General features: G+C 42.0%; 1 protein-coding gene across 4 annotated transcripts in view; it reads right to left on the bottom strand.

Annotated features, from left to right (window-relative positions):
* The window catches only part of LOC144683393 (S-adenosylhomocysteine hydrolase-like protein 1), a 107,583-nt gene that overhangs the window by 45,124 nt on the left and 44,076 nt on the right, over positions 1 to 18,383 (bottom strand). The window contains exon 1 of one of the 4 annotated variants that reach the window (XM_078546361.1): positions 16,241 to 16,727. The exons of 2 other annotated variants lie outside the window; for them this stretch is intronic. In XM_078546361.1, coding sequence (XP_078402487.1) covers positions 16,241 to 16,261 — 21 coding nt within the window. In that variant the 5' untranslated portion in view covers positions 16,262 to 16,727. Of the gene's footprint in view, positions 1 to 13,576; positions 13,690 to 16,240; positions 16,728 to 18,383 lie in introns of those variants that run through there. One more of the 4 variants, XM_078546362.1, reaches the window with a different exon arrangement.

The raw sequence follows: 18,383 nt of genomic DNA, 5'->3' as shown, positions 1-18,383 counted from the left end.
GAGCTCCTGCTGCATGACTAAAAAGGTGCCAAACAATTGCACAGCAGTCGTATCCACTCACTGACAACTCACTTGTCATTCCTGTTTTAATGCAGCCATTTCTTAATTCTTCGTTTACCCCTACATACTTCCAATGTTTTCCCAAAAAGTTCATTTTATTGTAATTCCATTTATTGTAATTCCCACTGTATGCAAGTGCAATGTGCAAAATTCTCACTCTACTGAGATCTGTCACCTTTTGAACCAGAAGTTTCCATCTGTCAATCTAATTGGGTTCAGTGGTCATTATATGGTAATTACTTGCTGCACTACCAAAGAGATATGAATATTTCTCCTTTTATCTTTAAAAAAGGTGTTACTCTGTGTTCGCCCTTACTGCAAACTGTACAAAATTTAAGTTAAGGTTGTTATGCCCCAGACCAGTCTTGATTTTGTTACTCGCCGTTTATAGAAATTCCCAGCTTAATCACAATTTGCTAGGATGTCCCGAGCAATCGCAATTGAGTGGGTTCCAGTGTGCTTAAAATCCTAACAGCTATCGATAAAAGAAAAAACTTCTTTAACATAGGGCAACACCAAAAATGTGAGGCTTACATCAGTCAACACTTCATAGGATAACTTGAATAATTTACCCCAATTTGCTCACCAGTCAAAATGTACAAGTTAATAGTGCATCAATAACACAATATGCCCCCAATCAATAACACAACATAACCGTAACCGAGAAACAGTATACTGAATCTATTCAGTATATGGTTTGTGATGCATATTTAGTCATACATCTTAAAGAAATACAAGGTTCAAGCAGCAGGTTACTAGCGTATGTTCAAATCAACTCTGATGTAAAACTAATAACAAATACAAAACAGTGGCAATTTGCCCTTTCAGTTCTTGTGCTGCATGCTGTATCGTGGGATTATTCGTGATGTATTTAAATTACACTCATCTCTGAGGCACTGACTGGTGCATTCTGTTTACCTTTCAATATCTTTCCTGCCTGTTTGCACTGGATATTGAGCCATAGGACAAATGCTCAACAACCATAGCCCATTTATAACACAAATCTCCTTACATGTTAACAAAGTCCTTGAGGTGGATACAACCAAATCAGAAGCTCTCTAAAGCATTGCCGAGTCATCTAAAGATTGGATTTCGATCCTGATGGAAACATCACTAGCTTGGTTTTACCAGTAAAAGCACCCGTGATTACTTTTCCCAATGATGGACACTTAAAAGCAGGACAACATTTTGTATTTTCCTTCTTTTAAATGGTGCTAAAACTATTCACTGTTTCTCCAAGCTACATTATTTTCTTTAATGTTGCCTCTTTGGGCACTTTGATGGGCAGCAAGGTGGAAACATAGGAACATGAATATGCCATTCAGCACCTCGAGCCTCATCCAGCTTTCAATCAGATCATTGCTGATGTGTATCTGAAGGCTATTTACCTACCTTTGCTCCTTATCTCTTGACGCCCTCACATAACAAAAGTCTATTATCTGAGTCTTGAAAACTTCAATTCAAGACCTGTTCCCAGCTCACGTCTCCATCCAACTCATCCATTCCCAATACCACCAGTAGTTGCTGCTAGATGCAAGAGCACTACTAAGAAAACCACCTCCCTGATTTTCTCCTCCTCAGTACGGGAGGGCACCTGACTTTAATTAGGCACCTTCCCAAAACGCACAGGTTGAGGTCAGAAACTCACCATTTGGACATTAACCGTACTCCATCATGGTGCTGTGCAGGAACCTTGGGTTCTAATGCATTGAGCTCCTTGCCACTCTCAAGTAAGTTTAAAAAAAAAATACAATAATTTAAACATTTGTGCCTTACTGTCATTAATGCTTTTTCTCCCAGCACAATCTTATCCTGCATCATTCAAGGCAGCTTCTGATTCTAGATCTGTGCTGCCCAAGTCTGCAAACGGCTCCACTACAGGATGCCAAGCGCTGATAGAAGAAACACGTTGTCAAAAATGCAAAACTTTAAAAAGATAGTTACACAAGCACACTACTGCGCAAGAGGTGCGCTAAATGTGGGGGTGCATACAATGGGCCTGGAATCAATTACACACCCATCAAATGAGTCATATTGCCTTGGTTACCAATATTTTGCTAAGTGTACGGAGCTTCGCCGATTAGATCCAGATTCATATCATGAAGACAGACAAAAACAAAGAAAATTCAAAATATCACCACAATGGAATCTCCAGCACCACATTATTTTCTGCCATCCCAATTAAGCACCACTAATTTTGCACAAGCCTTTGGTGAGACATTAATTCATTGCACATTTCCTTTTGATATTTGCATTTTCTCCTTTTTCTGATGCAGTCATCTACAAAACATTGATTTTATTATGTACATATGTTCCCAAGACCAGAACACGACCGCTACATGTGTACAAAAACAAATTGGCGATCTTTGATTAACATTTTCCATCATCAATAGGACGATGTGTGGTCCCTTCCTTATAGCAAAAAGTGGAAGCTCCACTGTACTTGCATTCTTGTAAACTGAAAAATAGTCTTCCTTTGGCAAGATTTTACTTTGGATTCTGGAAGACTGGCATTCATGACCTCCCAAACGTACTCAAAAATCCAGCTTCCATATCATGGCAGTAGACTCATGGATCTGCGTGGTGCATTGGAGTTAGTAGCATAAATGTCCTTACACACCAAGACAAGCAATCTCTTATTTCAGGAAATGGAAAGTCCATTCTACCTACCTTCCTGTAAAATTAAGAACTATTTATTTTACATCATCAATTGCACATCCAAAAACATTGCAGGTACATTGTGCAAAAGCCCAATACTGTGAAATAACAAGATGCAATTAAGGTATATCACTGAGCAGCAATAAGACCATAGACCATAAGACATCGAAGCAGAAGTTAGGCCATTCGGCCCATCGAGTCTGCTCCGCCATTCAATCATGGCTGGTAAGTTTCTCAACCCCATTCTCCCGCCTTCTCCCCGTAACCGTTGATCCCCTTACCAATCAAGAACCTATCTATCTCCGTCTTAAATACACTCAATGACCTGGCCTCCACAGCCTTCTGTGGCAATGAATTCCATAGATTCACCACTCTCTGGCTAAAGAAGTTTCTCCTCACCTCTGTTCTAAAAGGTCTTCCCTTTACTCTGAGGCTGTGCCCTCAGGTTCTAGTCTCTCCTACTAATGGAAACATCTTCCCCACGTCCACTCTATCCAGGCCTTTCAGTTTACTGTAAGTTTCAATCAGATCCCCCTTCATCCTTCTAAACTCCATCGAGTATAAACCCAGAGTCCTCAAACGTTCCTCATATGTTAAGCCTTTCATTCCTGGGATCGTTCTCGTGAATCTCCTCTGGACCCTCTCCAGGGCCAGCACATCCTTCCTGAGATACGGGGCCTAAAATTGCTCACAATATTCTAAATGTGGTCTGACCAGAGCCTTATAAAGCCTCAGCAGCACATCCCTGCTTTTATATTCTATTCCTCCCGAAATAAATGCCAACATTGCATTTGCCTTCCTAACTACCAACTCAACCTGCAAATTAACCTTAAGAGAATCCTGGACTAGGACTCCCAAGTCCCTTTGCACTCCAGATTTCTGAATTCTCTCCCCATTTAGAAAATAGTCTATGCCTCTATTCTTCCTACCAAAGTGCATGACCTCACACTTCCCCACGTTGTATACCATCTGCCACTTCTTTGCCCATTCTCCTAACCTGTCCAAATCCTTCTGCAGCCTCCCCGCCTCCTCAATACTACCTGTCCCTCCACCTATCTTTGTATCATCTGCAAACTTAGCCAGGATGCCCTCAGTTCCTTCATCTAGATCATTAATGTACAAAGTGAAAAGTTGTGGTCCCAACACTAAACCCCTGCGGAACTCCACTAGTCATCGGCCAGCATCCTGAGAAGGACCCCCTTGTCCCCACTCTCTGCCTCCTGCCAAACAGCCAATCTTCTATCCATGCTAGTACCTTGCCCCTAACACCATGGGCTCTTATCTTACTGAGCAGCCTCCTGTGCGGCACCTTGTCAAAGGCCTTCTGGAAGTCCAAGTAGATATATCCATTGGCTCTCCTTTGTCTAACCTGCTCGTTACCTCCTCAAAGAATTCTAACAGATTTGTCAGGCATGACATCCCCTTGATGAAACCATGCTGACTTTGCCCTATTTTACCATGCACTTCCAAGTATTCTGAAATCTCATCCTTAATAATGGACTCTAAAATCTTACCAACGACCGACGTCAGGCTAATCGGCCTGTAATTTCCCATCTTTTGCCTCACTCCCTTCTTAAACAGAGGGGTTACATTAGCGATTTTCCAGTCCTCTGGGACCCTCCCTGACTCCAGTGATTCCTGAAAGATCACCACTAACACCTCCACTATCTCTTCAGCTATCTCCTTCAGAACTCTGGGGTGTAATCCATCTGGTCCAGGTGATTTATCCACCTTCAGATCTTTCAGTTTTCCTAGCACCTTCTCCTTGATAATGGCCACCATACTCACCTCTGCCCCCCGACTCTCTTGAACTTTGGGGATGTTACTCGTGTCTTCCACCGTGAAGACTGACGCAAAATACCTATTATATTTAATCTTCTCCCTCCTTATTTCTTTTTTAGTTGTCCTCTGTTGGTTTTTGTAGGCTTCCCAATCCCCTGCTCTTCGCCGCATTGTATGCTTTCTCTTTAGCTTTTATGCTGTCCCTGACTTCCCTTGTCAGCCATGGTTGCCTCATCCTCCCTTTAGTATGCTTCTTCTTCCGAGGGATGAATTTTTGCTGTGTCTCCCAAATTACTCCCAGAAACTCCTGCCATTGCTGTTCCACTGTCTTTCCTGCTAGGCTCACCTCCCAGTCAATTCTGGCCAGCTCCTCCCTCATGCCTCTGTAGTTGCCTTTATTCAACTGTAATACCATTACATCTGATTCCAGCTTTTTCCTCTCAAATTGCAGGGTAAATTCTATCATATTATGGTCACTTCCTCCTAAGGGTTTCTTCACCTTAAGCTCCCTTATCAAATCTGCCTCATTACACATCACTAAATCTAGAATTGCCTGTTCCCTAGTGGGCTCCACCACAAGCTGCTCCAAAAAGCCATCTCATAGACATTCCACAAATTCCTTTTCTTGGGATCCACTTTTTAACCTGATTTTCCCAGTCTACCTGCATATTGAAATCCCCCATGATCACTGTAACCTTGCCTTTCTTACACGCCTTTTCTATCTCCTGGTGTATCTTGTGCCCCACATCCTGACTACTGTTCGGAGGCCTGTACATAACTCCCATTATGGTTTTTTTACCTTTGCAGTTCCTCAACTCGACCCACACAGATTCTACATCATCTGACCCTACGTCGTTTCTTGCTATAAAAAGGTAGATGGAACGAGAATTATATACAATGTTTGAGGTCAGGAATGGATCATTCCCACTGTGGAAATCAGCTATTAGATGCACAAACACTGGATTAAAGTGGTCAATCTGCCCATTAGCTGGTCTGGGCTAACACTGGAGCTTAGTAAAATCCTAGTGACTGAACGGCTGCTAAAAATATTACCAAACATCTCAAGAAGCTTAACAGCCACCAGTTTACGCAAGTCTGTTGCAGCAGCTGAAAAATAGATTTTAAATTGAAATAAATTATGATCAGTTCAGCACTTCTATTCTGTGCACCCATTAATTTCATTTTACTGCAGGGGCACTTCTCAAATGAGATGAAAACAAGAGTGTCTTTTTTTTTTTAAAAACTCACTTCATGTACTGTATCACAGCTGGGTAACAGGCAGGGAAAAGAATGGAACTGTTTACTTTCAGATCCAATTTAATGGGAATGCGAGGACCTAACATTCCAGGATCCTAAGAAAATTGACAACAAAACAGGCAGCAACCTGAGAAACTTGTAACAGCAATATCAATGATGCACAAGGAGAGATGAGGAGGTTAATCAACTTCAAAGCTGATTCATTGTTTTACAATTAATTACTTGAGTGCTTGCCAATGCAATACATCAGTGATCAGTGGAACAAGACAGTGGAACAGTTCACTTTAGACTGCAAAATGTTTTTTTAATTCATTCATGGGATGTGGGCTTCGCTGGGTGGACCAGCATTTATTGCCCATCCCTACTTGCCCTTGAGAAGGTCACTGCTTCAGTAAATTCTGGCTGTTGTAGAGAGGATAATCAGAAGAATTTAGCTACAAAATCAATATCAAGTCACTTTTAGTTGCAGTAAGTGTAGGCTTAAGTGATAAATACAGGAGTACAAATAAATAAAGACAGCGTGTCTCAATCTGTTCACTGAAGATGCTCAGCCTGGTCAATATTTTTAGGGTGCATGCATGGTATATTATAGTGTATGTGTTTCCAGGAGATGTGGCTCCCAGCATGCTCATTCTCTGCCAGTTCTCACTCCACAAATTATGATGTTTTGAATGAGAAAGTCTTTCTCCATCAGTTTAGCGCAAAAACAAACTAGCCTAATTGCCAGCTGCAGACATTGGACAACTTGCCTTAAACATGGACCCTATAGGTTACACAAATCAGGAAATTACTGTTTTTCTACAACAATAGGGAAATGGTGTTTCATTTATACTTTAAAAAGAACGGGTGTTGTAGTAATTTTCCACAATTTTTAAACAAAGTTTATTTATGCCTTAATAAAAACAAAAAACTACTGCGGATGCTGGAAATCCAGAACAAAAACAGGATTACCTGGAAAAACTCAGCAGGTCTGGCAGCATCGGCGGAGAAGAAAAGAGTTGACGTTTCGAATCCTCATGATCCTTCAGCAGAAGTTCTGCTGAAGGGTCATGAGGACTCAAAACGTCAACTCTTTTCTTCTCTGCCGATGCTGCCAGACCTGCTGAGTTTTTCCAGGTAATTCTGTTTTTGTTTTTTTATTTATGCCTTCCCCGAAGATGACATGTACTTGTAGCTATAATGTATAGCCAAGAGTAAATGAGCGTCGCTGATTCATCACGGTTTCAGCTCACTGTGTGAATTCAGTCATGCACGATGATTTGTTTAAACTTGAATCTAGTTATGTTCATCAAGTGGTGCTGCCTTATTGACATTGAGCCCTGCTGGTGGCAGGGTCAATGTGTTAACCCTGCATGAAACTCGCTCATCCACACTAAATGCACGCTGAGTAGCCTCATCATACTTAAATAACAACTTCCATTTGTATAGCACTTTTTATGTAATGAAACATCTCAAGATTATACTGCTGGCTTTTAGGAGAGTACAGTCATGCTGTAAGCTTACTTCTTAAATGCTACTTGTGTTCACAAACCTTCTCCTCCCTGACATTACAGGCAATGGTCTGGCCACATCCAACCGTAAACCTTCATAGCAATTACACTTGTCAGCACATGCCACAAAGTGCCTTGAAGCCAGAGCGGAATTGACATGTACAATTTAGTGAGATTACGTACTCAGTTAGAGGCTGAATTTTAGCAAGACTTCAGATCAAATTCTAACCTCCAGCCTCGTTCGTTAATCCTTAATGGTCTTTTCCCACCATTTTAATGTTTCCCAAAATTCCCCTTATTGCTATTTTGGCAAGGAACATGGTTCTTGTTGCTACATAATGCTGCAAGAATGAGAGAGAATTCTCTTGACACATATCTTTGAATCTTCCTCAGACAACAGGTTTCATTTAAAGCTCCCTGGGGCATTCAGCCAATCACAACTGGAACAGCCTAGGTGGTACCCATAACAATATATGCAAAGGGAAAAACACAAAAGGGAAGGGCTAGATTGACTGGGTTATAGTGACAAGATCATGTTGCCAAAACATTTCGGAAAGTAACGTTTGTTCATGTACCCTGCTGATCAACTGTCAACACAATATTGAACTGTATAAGCAATGCCCTGAATTAGTCAGGGAAACTGAGAATTAGTGTGAACAGCTCCAACTACCTTTTCACAGCCTTAAGTTTTACGACCAATTTGCTAAGAGCATTTGCTTTCTGTTAAAACTATACTGTCCCACATACACAGATATGGGCGGCTACTCAAAAAAAAAATGCTCATGTGTATCTGTATACTTCACAATTGCTATCATGAGCAAATGTGAAGTGGCACAAGCTGTAACAATGAAAGGTAATGTTTTACTGCAAGTACTGGTTTGACAAGGGCACCTACTATCAGAATTGTGTCAGCTGACATCAAGTTATAATTCTCTGCTCAAAACACACTATTCTCAGGGAGAGTGGAGCTCAGTATGTGTACAGCACTACTTAACAGTGTCTCATAATTTCCAAATGTTAGAAGAAACTTAAAAAGTTAAACAGCTGTGTTTTACTCTTTAAACCGCTTTAAACAATCTGGCAGACCACCTGTGTTTGTTTTAAATTAAAAATTAAGCTTTGCAATTATAATGCCCTTGTGTTAATCAAAAGCAACAGGATGTGAAATCCATGTTGAACCAACACAAAATTTACAGTGTAACTAGTCATTCGATAATCATTTTTAGAAGCCAGCCCCACTGCAAAATTTTAGGCTAATGGGGATAATCATGTGGAAATTTATTTCACTTTCCGGGTTTGGTTTACTGATAGGGGGAGGTGATGGCACAGCGGTATTGTCACAGGTTCTCATGAATTCAATCAAAAATCTAGAATTAAAAGTCTGATGATAACCATGAAGCAATTGCCAATTGTCATAAAAAAAATTGGTTCACTAATGTCCTTCAGGGAAAGAAATCTGCCATCCTTACCTGGACTGGCCTACATGTGACTCCAGCCCCACAACAATGTGGTTGGCTTTAAATGCCCTCTAAACAAGGGCAATTAGGAATGGGCAATAAATGCTGGCCTAGCCAGTGACGCCAATATCCCATGAATGAATAAAGCAAAAGGTCCATGTACTTGTTCTTTGCATCGTTGCCCCATTAGCTTAAATTCAGGTGTCTAAACATGTTTAGTTCAGTAATTTACATATTGTCTATTTCCTTCCATAAAGCAAATGGAAGTACAAAAAGAAATCAAGGTATTTTTAACATTCTAGCGAATTATAGTTTTGAATTGGTGATATTTTTTATTATTTTGATGACAGAAACTCCAAAAAAGGATTTCAATGTTTTAAATTAGAAATTGTGTTCAATACGTTTGAAAAAAATGAAAGTTTTTTTCAGAGCGCAATGGTCTTTCTAGTTAAATCATTATCTAACACCTGTACCCACTAAGTATGCGTCCTGCAACATACATTTTTTAAAATTCATTTATGGGATGTAGGCGTCACTGACTGGGCCAGCATTTATTACCCATCCCTAAATGCTCGAGGTGGTGGTGGTGAGCTGCTTTCTTGAATCACTGCAGTCAATGTGGTGTAGGTACACCCACAGTGCTGTTAGGGAGGGAGTTCCAGGATTTTGACCCAGCAACAGTGAAGGAACAGCGTTATATTTCCAAGTCAGGATGGTGAGTGGCTTGAAGGAGAACTTCCAGGTGGTGACGTTCCCATGTATCTGCTGCCCTTGTCCTTCTAGATGGTTGCGGTCGTGGGTTTGGGATGTGCTGTCTAAGGAGCCTTAGTGAATTTCTGCAGTGCATCTTGTAGATAGTGCACACTGCTGCCACTGCTCATTGGTGGAAGGGGTGCCAATCAAGCAGCCTGCTTTGCCCTGGATGGTATCAAGCTTCTCGAGTGTTGTGGGAGCTGCACTCATCCAGGCAAGTGGAGAGTATTCCATCACACTCCTGACTTATGCCTTGCAGATGGTGGACAGGCTTTGGGGAGTCAGGAGGTAAGCCTCTGACCTGCTCTTGTAGCCACAGTATTTATATGGCTAGTCCAGTTCAGTTTCTGGTCAATGGTAACCCCCAGGATGTTGATACTGGGGGATTCAGCGATGGTAATGCCATTGAATGTCAATGGGTGATGACTAGAATCTCTCTTGTTGGACATGGTCATTGCTTGGCACTTGTGTGGCATGAATGTTACTTGCCATTTGTCAACCCAACCATGGATATGTCCAGGTCTTGCTGCATTTGGATATGGAGTGCTTCAGTATCTGAGTTGTCGTGAATGGTGCTGAACATCAGCAAACATCTCCACTTCTGAACTTGTGATGGAAGAAAGGTCAATGATGAAGCAGCTGAAGATGGTTGGGCCTCGGACACTACCCTGAGGAACTCCTGCAGTGATATCCTGGAATTGAGGTGATTAACCAACAACCACAAACATCTTCCTTTGTGCTAGGTATGACTCCAGCCAGCAGAGTTTCCCCCCTAATTCCCATTGACTCCAGTTTTGTGAGGGCTCTTTGATTACAAACTCAGTCAAATGCTGCCTTGGTGTCAAGGGCAGTCACTCTCACCTCACCTCTGGGGCTTAGTTCTTTTGTCCATGTTTGAACCAAGGCTCTAATGAAGTCAGCAGCTGGCGGACCCTGGTGGAACCTAAACTGAGCGTCAGTGAGCAGGTTATTGTGAAGCAAGCGCCGCTTGATAGCACTGTTGTTGACCCCTTCCATCACTTTACTGATAATGGAGAGTAGACTGATGGGGCTGTAATTGGCCGGATTGAATTTGTCCTGCTTTTTGAGTACAGGACATACTTGGGCAATTTTCCACATTGTCGGGTAGATGCCAGTGTTGTAGCTGTACTGGAACAGCTTAGCTAAGGGGCGCAGCAAGGTCTGGAGCACAAGGCTTCAGTGCTATTGCCAGAATATTGTCAGGGCCCATAGCCTTTGCAGTATCCAGTGCCTTCAGCTGTTTCTTGATATCACAAAGTGAATCAAATTGGCTGAAGACTGGCATCTGTTGTGCTGGGGACCTCCGGAGGAGGCCAAAATGGATCATCCACTCGGCACTTCTGGATGAAGATTGTTGCGAATGCTTTAGCCTTTTTTGTGTACTGATGTGCTGGGCCTCCCCCGCTCCATCATTGAGGATGGGGATATTTGTGGAGCCTCCGCCTCCAGTGAGTTGTTTAATTGCCCACCACCATTCACAACTGGATGTGGCAGGACTGCAGAGCCTAGATCTGATGTGTTGGTTGTGGGATCACCTAGCTCTGTCTATCACTTGCTGCTCATGCTGTTTGGCACACAAGTAGCCCTGTGTTGCAGCTTCACCAGGTTGACACCTCGTTTTTAGGTATGCCTGATGCTGTTCCTGGCATGCCCTCCTGCAGTCCTCATTGAACCACGGTTGATCCCTGGCTTAGTGGTAGAGTGGGGAATATGCTAGGCCATGAGGTTACAGATTGTGGTTGAGTGCGATTCTGCTGCTGCTGATGACCCACTGCGCTTCATGGTTGCCCAGTCTTGAGTTGCTAGATCTGTTTGAAACCCATCCCATTTAGCACAGTGGTAGTGCCACCCAACACGATGGAGGATATCGTCAAAATGAAGACAATGTGAAGACAAAGAGTGTGCGGTGGTCACTCCTACCGATGCCGTCATGGACAGATGCATCTGTGGCAGGCAGGTTGGTGAGGATGAGGTTTTTCCCTGTTGTTAGTTCCCTCAACACCTGCTGCTGACCCAGCCTAGCAGCTATGTCCTTCAGGACTCGGCCAGATAGTGGCACACAACTGCGATGCATCAACTCACTGCATTGTGGACTGTTAGAACTCAGATTGTCACTTATAGTTCCTGATCGCAGTTGCACCAAAAGTGGAAACATCCAGCTGAAGTTAGCAACACATATCTTAAAAATATTTTAGAGGAGAATAGATCACTGCATTTACCCATCCTTTCCAGCTACCTTCTGAGTTAGAGCTGAGTAGATTCCTTAAACAAAAAAACACCGCTAAACAAGAATACCACTCTCACACAAATCTAGGAGTTACTCTATTTTTCATGCTACATTACACAATGCTACAGGAGTTTTTGTGGAAATGATCCAAACGAATAACTGTATTTCAAAACTGGATTTGGAAAATTTAAAAAGTTGCACCATAATGATTCTAAAACATATGCTAAAAATTCCATATGCAGACCATAAGGCCAATGAAGAGGTGTGTGAAATTGCAAGAACAAAAAGAACACTACAAATTGACATCCAGAAAAGACAATGTCAGTATTTCAGCCATTTGATCAGAGTTGGAAGGCTTCAGCGATCTCTTCTAGAGGACAAAGTGGAGGGCAGCAGAAAGAGGGTGTAATTGCAGACCAACTACAGTGAATGTGTGGGCATGGCGCAAGACGGACATGTATTTCCAAGTCTGCTGACGACACAAAACTGGGCGGGGTTGTGAGTTGTGAGGAGGATGCAAGGAAGCTTCATGGCAATTAGACAAGTTGTGTGTGTGGGCAAACACATGGCAGATGTAGTATAACATGGATAAATGTGAAGTTATATGCTTCTGTGTGAAAGCAGGCAGTCGGAGTGTTATTTAAACAGTGATGTATTGGGAAATGTGGATGTACAAAGAGATCTGGGTGTCCTTGTACACCAGTAAATTAAAGTAAACAGGCAGGTGCAGCAAACAATTAGGAAGGCAAATGGTGTGTGGCCTTCATGGAAAGAGGATTTGAGTTCAGAAGTAGGGATGTCTTACTGCAGTTATACAAAGCCTTGGTGAGACAACACCTGGAGTAGTGCATGCAGTTTTGGTCTCCCTACCTAAGAAAGGATATACTTGCCATAGAGGGAGCGCAGCGAAGGTTCACTAGGCTGATGCCGGGGATGGCAGGACTGTTGTATGAGGAGAGATTGGTTCAACTGGGCCTGTATTCACTAGGGTTTAGACGATTGAGGGGGGATCTGATTGAAACGTATAAAATTCTAACAGGGATAGACAGACTAGATGCAGGGAGGGTGTTTGCCCTGGTTGGGGAGTCTAGAACCAGGGGCCACAGTCTCAGGATACGGGGCAGGCCATTTAGGACTGAGATGAGGAAAGATTTCTTCACTCAGAGGGTGGTCAACCCGTGGAATTCACTACCACAGAAGGCTGTGGAGGCTGGGTCACTGAGCATATTCAAGAAAGAAATTGATAATTTTTTGGATATTAGTGGCATCAAGGGGTATGGAGAGAAAGCGGGAATATGACATTGAAATAGAGGATCAGCCATGATCATATTGAATGGTGGAGCAGGATCAAAGGGCCAAATGGCCTACTCCTGCTCCTAGTTTCTATGTTACATATCATGACAGATGATCTGGTAGGAGTAGCTACAAGCAGCAGCAGCAGCAGCAGCATCATACTGATTTGGTCAAACTAATATCACAGAATCCACACAACTATAACTGGCCACAATGCTTGATCAAAATGGAACATGCTTTTCCCAGCCCTGTCCTAAGACAGCAATACTCAATCCTTTATTATTTAAAAGGTTCCAAACAGCATTCACCCTTCAACTTATTAGTTTTATTGTGGATAATGTTGAAATGCCATTAATCTTGATGAACTCTCAGTATGACTTAACATAGTTTGGATTCGGCAGGCTTCATATGGGGCAGCTGCTAGTCACAAAGAACATGCTCTTCTGTGTAACATCTACAAGATGCACTGCAGCAACTCACCAAGGCTCTTTTGACAACACCTTCCAAACCCACAACCTCTACCACCGAGAAGAACAAGGGTAGCAAATGCACGCAAGTTCCCCCTCCAAGTCACTCACCATCCTGCCTTGCACTATATCGACGTTCCTTCACCGTCACTGGGTCAATAATCTGGAACTCCTTTCCTAACAGCACTGTGGGAATAACCCCTACACCACATAGACTGCAGCGACTTAAGAAGCTGGCTCACCACTACCTTCGAGAGCAATTAGGGGCGAGCAATAAATACTGGTCTTACCAGCGACGCTCATATCTCAAGAACAAATAAAAAAAAACCTGCAGAACTTTCAAAAGCCACACACATACAATCTCAATATATCAAGTGTGCACACATACACACCAGATTAAATAATGACACTAGCACTTTTACCTCACTGAGCTTAGGGCAACTGAAAAAAAAATTGCAGGAATTGGGGAAAAGAGGGGGAAATGGGACCAGCTGGATTACTCTTCCTAAGAGCCAACTCACACTCAAAGGGCTGCCTTGCCTCCTTCTGTGCTGTGCTATTTTGATTTCTAAGTGGCCATTTCGAGTAGAACGTCTCCTCAGACATCACACTGGAGCTGGGCCAAACAAGATGACTCTACAAGCACAACAAACTTGCAATACATTTCCTCATACCCTGTCTGGATACTCCCCAAAGCTGCTACTACAATTCCCCCTACCAAAATACCCAGGGCTTTCAGCAACCGTTTTGAAATACTGATACGAGGTACCTATGCAACCAACTAGGATTGCCTATCTCACAAAGTCAGTCATAAAAGTTGTGCAAACATGGTTTTTACTGCCCCATAGCTCTGCTTGGAGAAAGTGTTTTCAAAGTAGCACACAAGATAAAATCAGTGTTGTGCTCTACTGGACCCTAAGTTGCAATTTCAAAAAATATTGTCCACCTTTAAAGTTAAATCTGGTGGCCAAGATTATGGCCCAACCCAGATATCATTTCTTATTTTTGTATTTCCTTCCCAGGAAAAGGATCCAGAAACTTCTCAGTGCATATTTTCTCACAAAGTTTTTTTTTAAAAAGTGCGTGAAAACTGAAATTATGTAAGCAACCTATGCTATAATCCCAAAAGCATGACTCATGGCTATTCTGAGTCCACCCATCCTGTGTTCCTGCGCAGGAAACTGCATACACGTACCAGGTTTAGCGGTGCTAAACAGCAGGCTGGAAAAGTTACTTTCATACTTGTCACTACTTTACACTTTTAGTACAACTGTATTTCCTCACAGCTCTAAAGATTACAGATCACACTTCGCCCTTCTTCTTCAGGTCCTGTCATTGTCCCCCATCAGGAAACCAGACTATCTGCCCATGTTGAATTTCCGACTGAATGGAGAAGTTACCATTTGGTTCTGACATTGTACTGTATAAATTAGTGACAGTTTCACTTATTTGATTTTAGGAATGAAAGATTAACATGGGTTCTCATGGCTGGAACACTCCTACTGCTCACACCTTAGAAGCGTTTGTGATCGGAGATTTGGTGATACTGAATCTGCGGTCCCTAGCGACCAACTCCATCCCCCTCCCTGGCAATAGACTGAGGCTGAACTAGACTGTTTGCAACCTTGGCATCATAGCTGACCAAAGATGAGCTTCCAGCCACACATCCACTTCATCATTAAGGCTGCCTACATCCACCTTCATAATTACCAGGCTTTGCCACTGTCTCAGCTCATCTGCTGCTGAAACACTCATCCACGGCTTTGTTACCTCTAGACTTTACTATTCCAATGATCCCCTGGCTGAGCCTCCCACCTTCCATCCTGCATAAACCTAAGCTCAACCAAAACTCTGCTGCTCGTACCCCAGCTCACACCAGTCATCCATCAGACCTGTGCTTGCTAACATTCATTGGATCACAATAAAGCACCACATCTATTTTCAAACTCTCACCCTTGTTTTCCAATCTCTCCATAGCCTTGCCAGTCCCTATTTTTGTAATTTTCTCCAGCCAAAGAACCCATACAACATAGAGTACTTTACACTTAATCAATTAGTTTAGATGGTCTGCAGAGTGCAGCTGAATTAAAGGACAAAACAAAAATATTTTTTTCTGTTCTATATTTTCTCTCCTCATCCCTGGACAATAGAGCCCCAGGTACTGCCCTCTCATAGTACCTCATCCAAGACTTCATGCTGAGGCAATGAGCATTAACAGACAGGGGTAATTACAACTGAACTGTCTTGTCTTCACCTAGCATTTATCAGGAAGAGCTGTTGCTGGAAGGTGGAAGCTTGGCTGATTTTGTCCTCCTCAAACACTGTAGCCGAATAGCACCACTACTGCCAGCCAAGGCAAGCCAAGCCAAGATCAGCTCACCCACCAAAGACTGGGATCTGAAGGTGGGACCTTTCCAATCTGGATAGCTCAGTGCCACACTGGGAAGTGATTTCACCATCTAATCAGATTAAACTTTTTATCTAAAAACATGCGTGATGATTCTGAAGAATGAGGATATGTCAATCTAAAAACATTTAAATAAGATGTAACATATGCTTCTCTTCAAAATGCACTGGGACTTTTCCATTCTGGATCTCAGCAGTTGTACATGCTTTTAACTGCACAGATGTAAAGTGAACCTCTCTGCTGGATTTTCAAGTCAAGAGAATGCAGTCAGCTTGTAAATTAAGTGATAAGATACCACTCAAGATCCTCTCTGGTGTCTTAAAACATTTACTGCTAAGTAAAAATCTGAAAGAAAATTGAATCTGTACCTTAATGTTCTTCTGGGACATTCTTCTTCCTTTGGTATCCTGGAGAATAAATCTGTGAGCTTTTTTTTTAACAACTTTGTGTTTCACAGCCAACTCATTTCCTAAGGATTGAATTGGTCTAACCCCCACCGACAGCTTTGAGTAAACTTCACTGTTAAAGATTTAGTCATCTGATCTAATTTCCCATAACCTTCCAGAGGCATTCACAAAGCACCCTTCAAATTAAATGACTGTGAAATTTCTTGAAAGCTTCTGACATTCAAAATTCTTAAGCACTCAATGTCCATTTATGGCCCATTATAAAGCAAAGGTTCTCTTCTTAATGTATCAATTAAACAATTATCAACCACTTTTATTAGGGTTCACCCAAGCTTCCAAACCAAAAATACATAAGAGGACAAGGGCATTTAAGAGGGTGATGATGGTCTGCCTTAAATATTAGTTATAGGCAAAAATATCCACACAACATCAGCACCAGCATCACACTCTTGTATCTATCAAAGGGCATCAATGCCCTAAAAACCTGGTACAAACACCTTCTATTATTTAGTAACACACATGCAACACAAGTACATCATTTGTGTCAAAACATAGCACCATCACCAAAAGGTTTACAAAATGGTGTGCATGAATGCTCTGCTCTGTTCTTTCCCCTATCTTGACAGTGACCTTCCTCCTTAAAACCACAATGCAGTGCTAAATCTGACAGTAGAAATCTGCCCTTAGCAGCAAAGTAGGGTATTCCAAGGCACTCATGAGTCTTCAGAGCAAACAGGAAAAGGTCAAATGGAGCCTATTAAAAGATTTGTATGTATCGGAGCCAACCAAAAACTTTGAAGGTCACCATTATTTACAAAGAAATCTATCAAGCTCAGACTTCAATCCACCCCTCAGGAGCAGTATGTTTAAAGTGAGCAGCAGCTTGGATTCAAGTAGATGCAAAACGATTAATAATTAAATCTTCCAGCTGACTTTAAAAGTATTTCTTTCTGCCAGCTATTGCACGGTTTGCGTTTACGGTCATGCACGGTGATCCTTTTCAATTTGATACTTTTATTCTGTACTGCTGTAACAGCAGCAGTGAGCTGCTAAGGCAGGCAGCTGATTCAGTCCCTCAGAGAAGACCCTTTAGGGGACAAGTTGCTGTTTTCAGAAAACAAATTTTATTCGACACCTCGAGAGAATTCTTAAATCAGCCTCAAAGACCATCACTGAAATAATTACTGTTTGGAAAAGTGAATTATTTGTAAACCATGAATCGACCACAATGCCATACCAAATTCCACTAAAATGAGACAATGGGCTGAATCCTTACAGCCAGTAAGGCTCCCCACGAACCTATTCCAGAAAATCATGATGGGATAGTTCCCACCCTCCCATTCCTCCAGGAATACACTCACAAGAAATGCAAAAAAGTTGAACATTTCACCAAAAGTGTCTTTGATTGGTAATACCTCTACTATGTACCAGAATGGCTGATCCCTGCAGGCTCAGTGACCATCAGAAACAGTTAACTTGTGGTCTAACCACATACCCACTTTAAGCAATTTTTAAAATAGACTTGTAGTTCCCAGGAAGTGTATTAACTTTTAGCTTTATCAAAGAACAAAGGTGATCTTTTTATACACAGAGTTACCATCATTACCCCATCACGCCCCCACCACACCAACACGGGCATATGGCTCCTAAAAAATGCAAATTGTACCGAAAATTTCCGACATGCAAAATGCAAAGATCTCTGTGAGTGAGCTGCACATCCAAGCGCAGAATTAAAAACCTGTATTGAATGGAGTCTAACACAAAGTTTACAGAATCCAAACATGCACATGGCAGTCAATTTGCAACCAATCACTAAGAATGTATTGCTAGAGATTTTGGAAACATTTCTTCAGAAGATCCTCATACTCTAAAGACAGTCCTTCAGAAATGTTGAAATACCATGGTATCCCACGTATCCTAACCAAAGGTCTATGTCTAAAGCAGAAAAGCATGAAAGCCAGTAAACCTTCAAATTTTCCAGGGCTGTTAGATTGAAAGATTGGCATTCACTCTCTCATTTACTAAAGACGCTAAAAAGTTAAAATACAATTATTGCAGAGTAGACACACCCAGGATAACTCCGTAAAAGGTTGAATTCCCTGGC

Source organism: Cetorhinus maximus, chromosome 8, assembly GCF_964194155.1.
Source record: "Cetorhinus maximus chromosome 8, sCetMax3.hap1.1, whole genome shotgun sequence".
NCBI classification, from domain to species: Eukaryota; Metazoa; Chordata; class Chondrichthyes; order Lamniformes; family Cetorhinidae; genus Cetorhinus; species Cetorhinus maximus.
The sequence above is the reverse complement of the archived record's forward strand: the minus strand, read 5'-3'. Positions and strand labels throughout refer to the sequence as shown.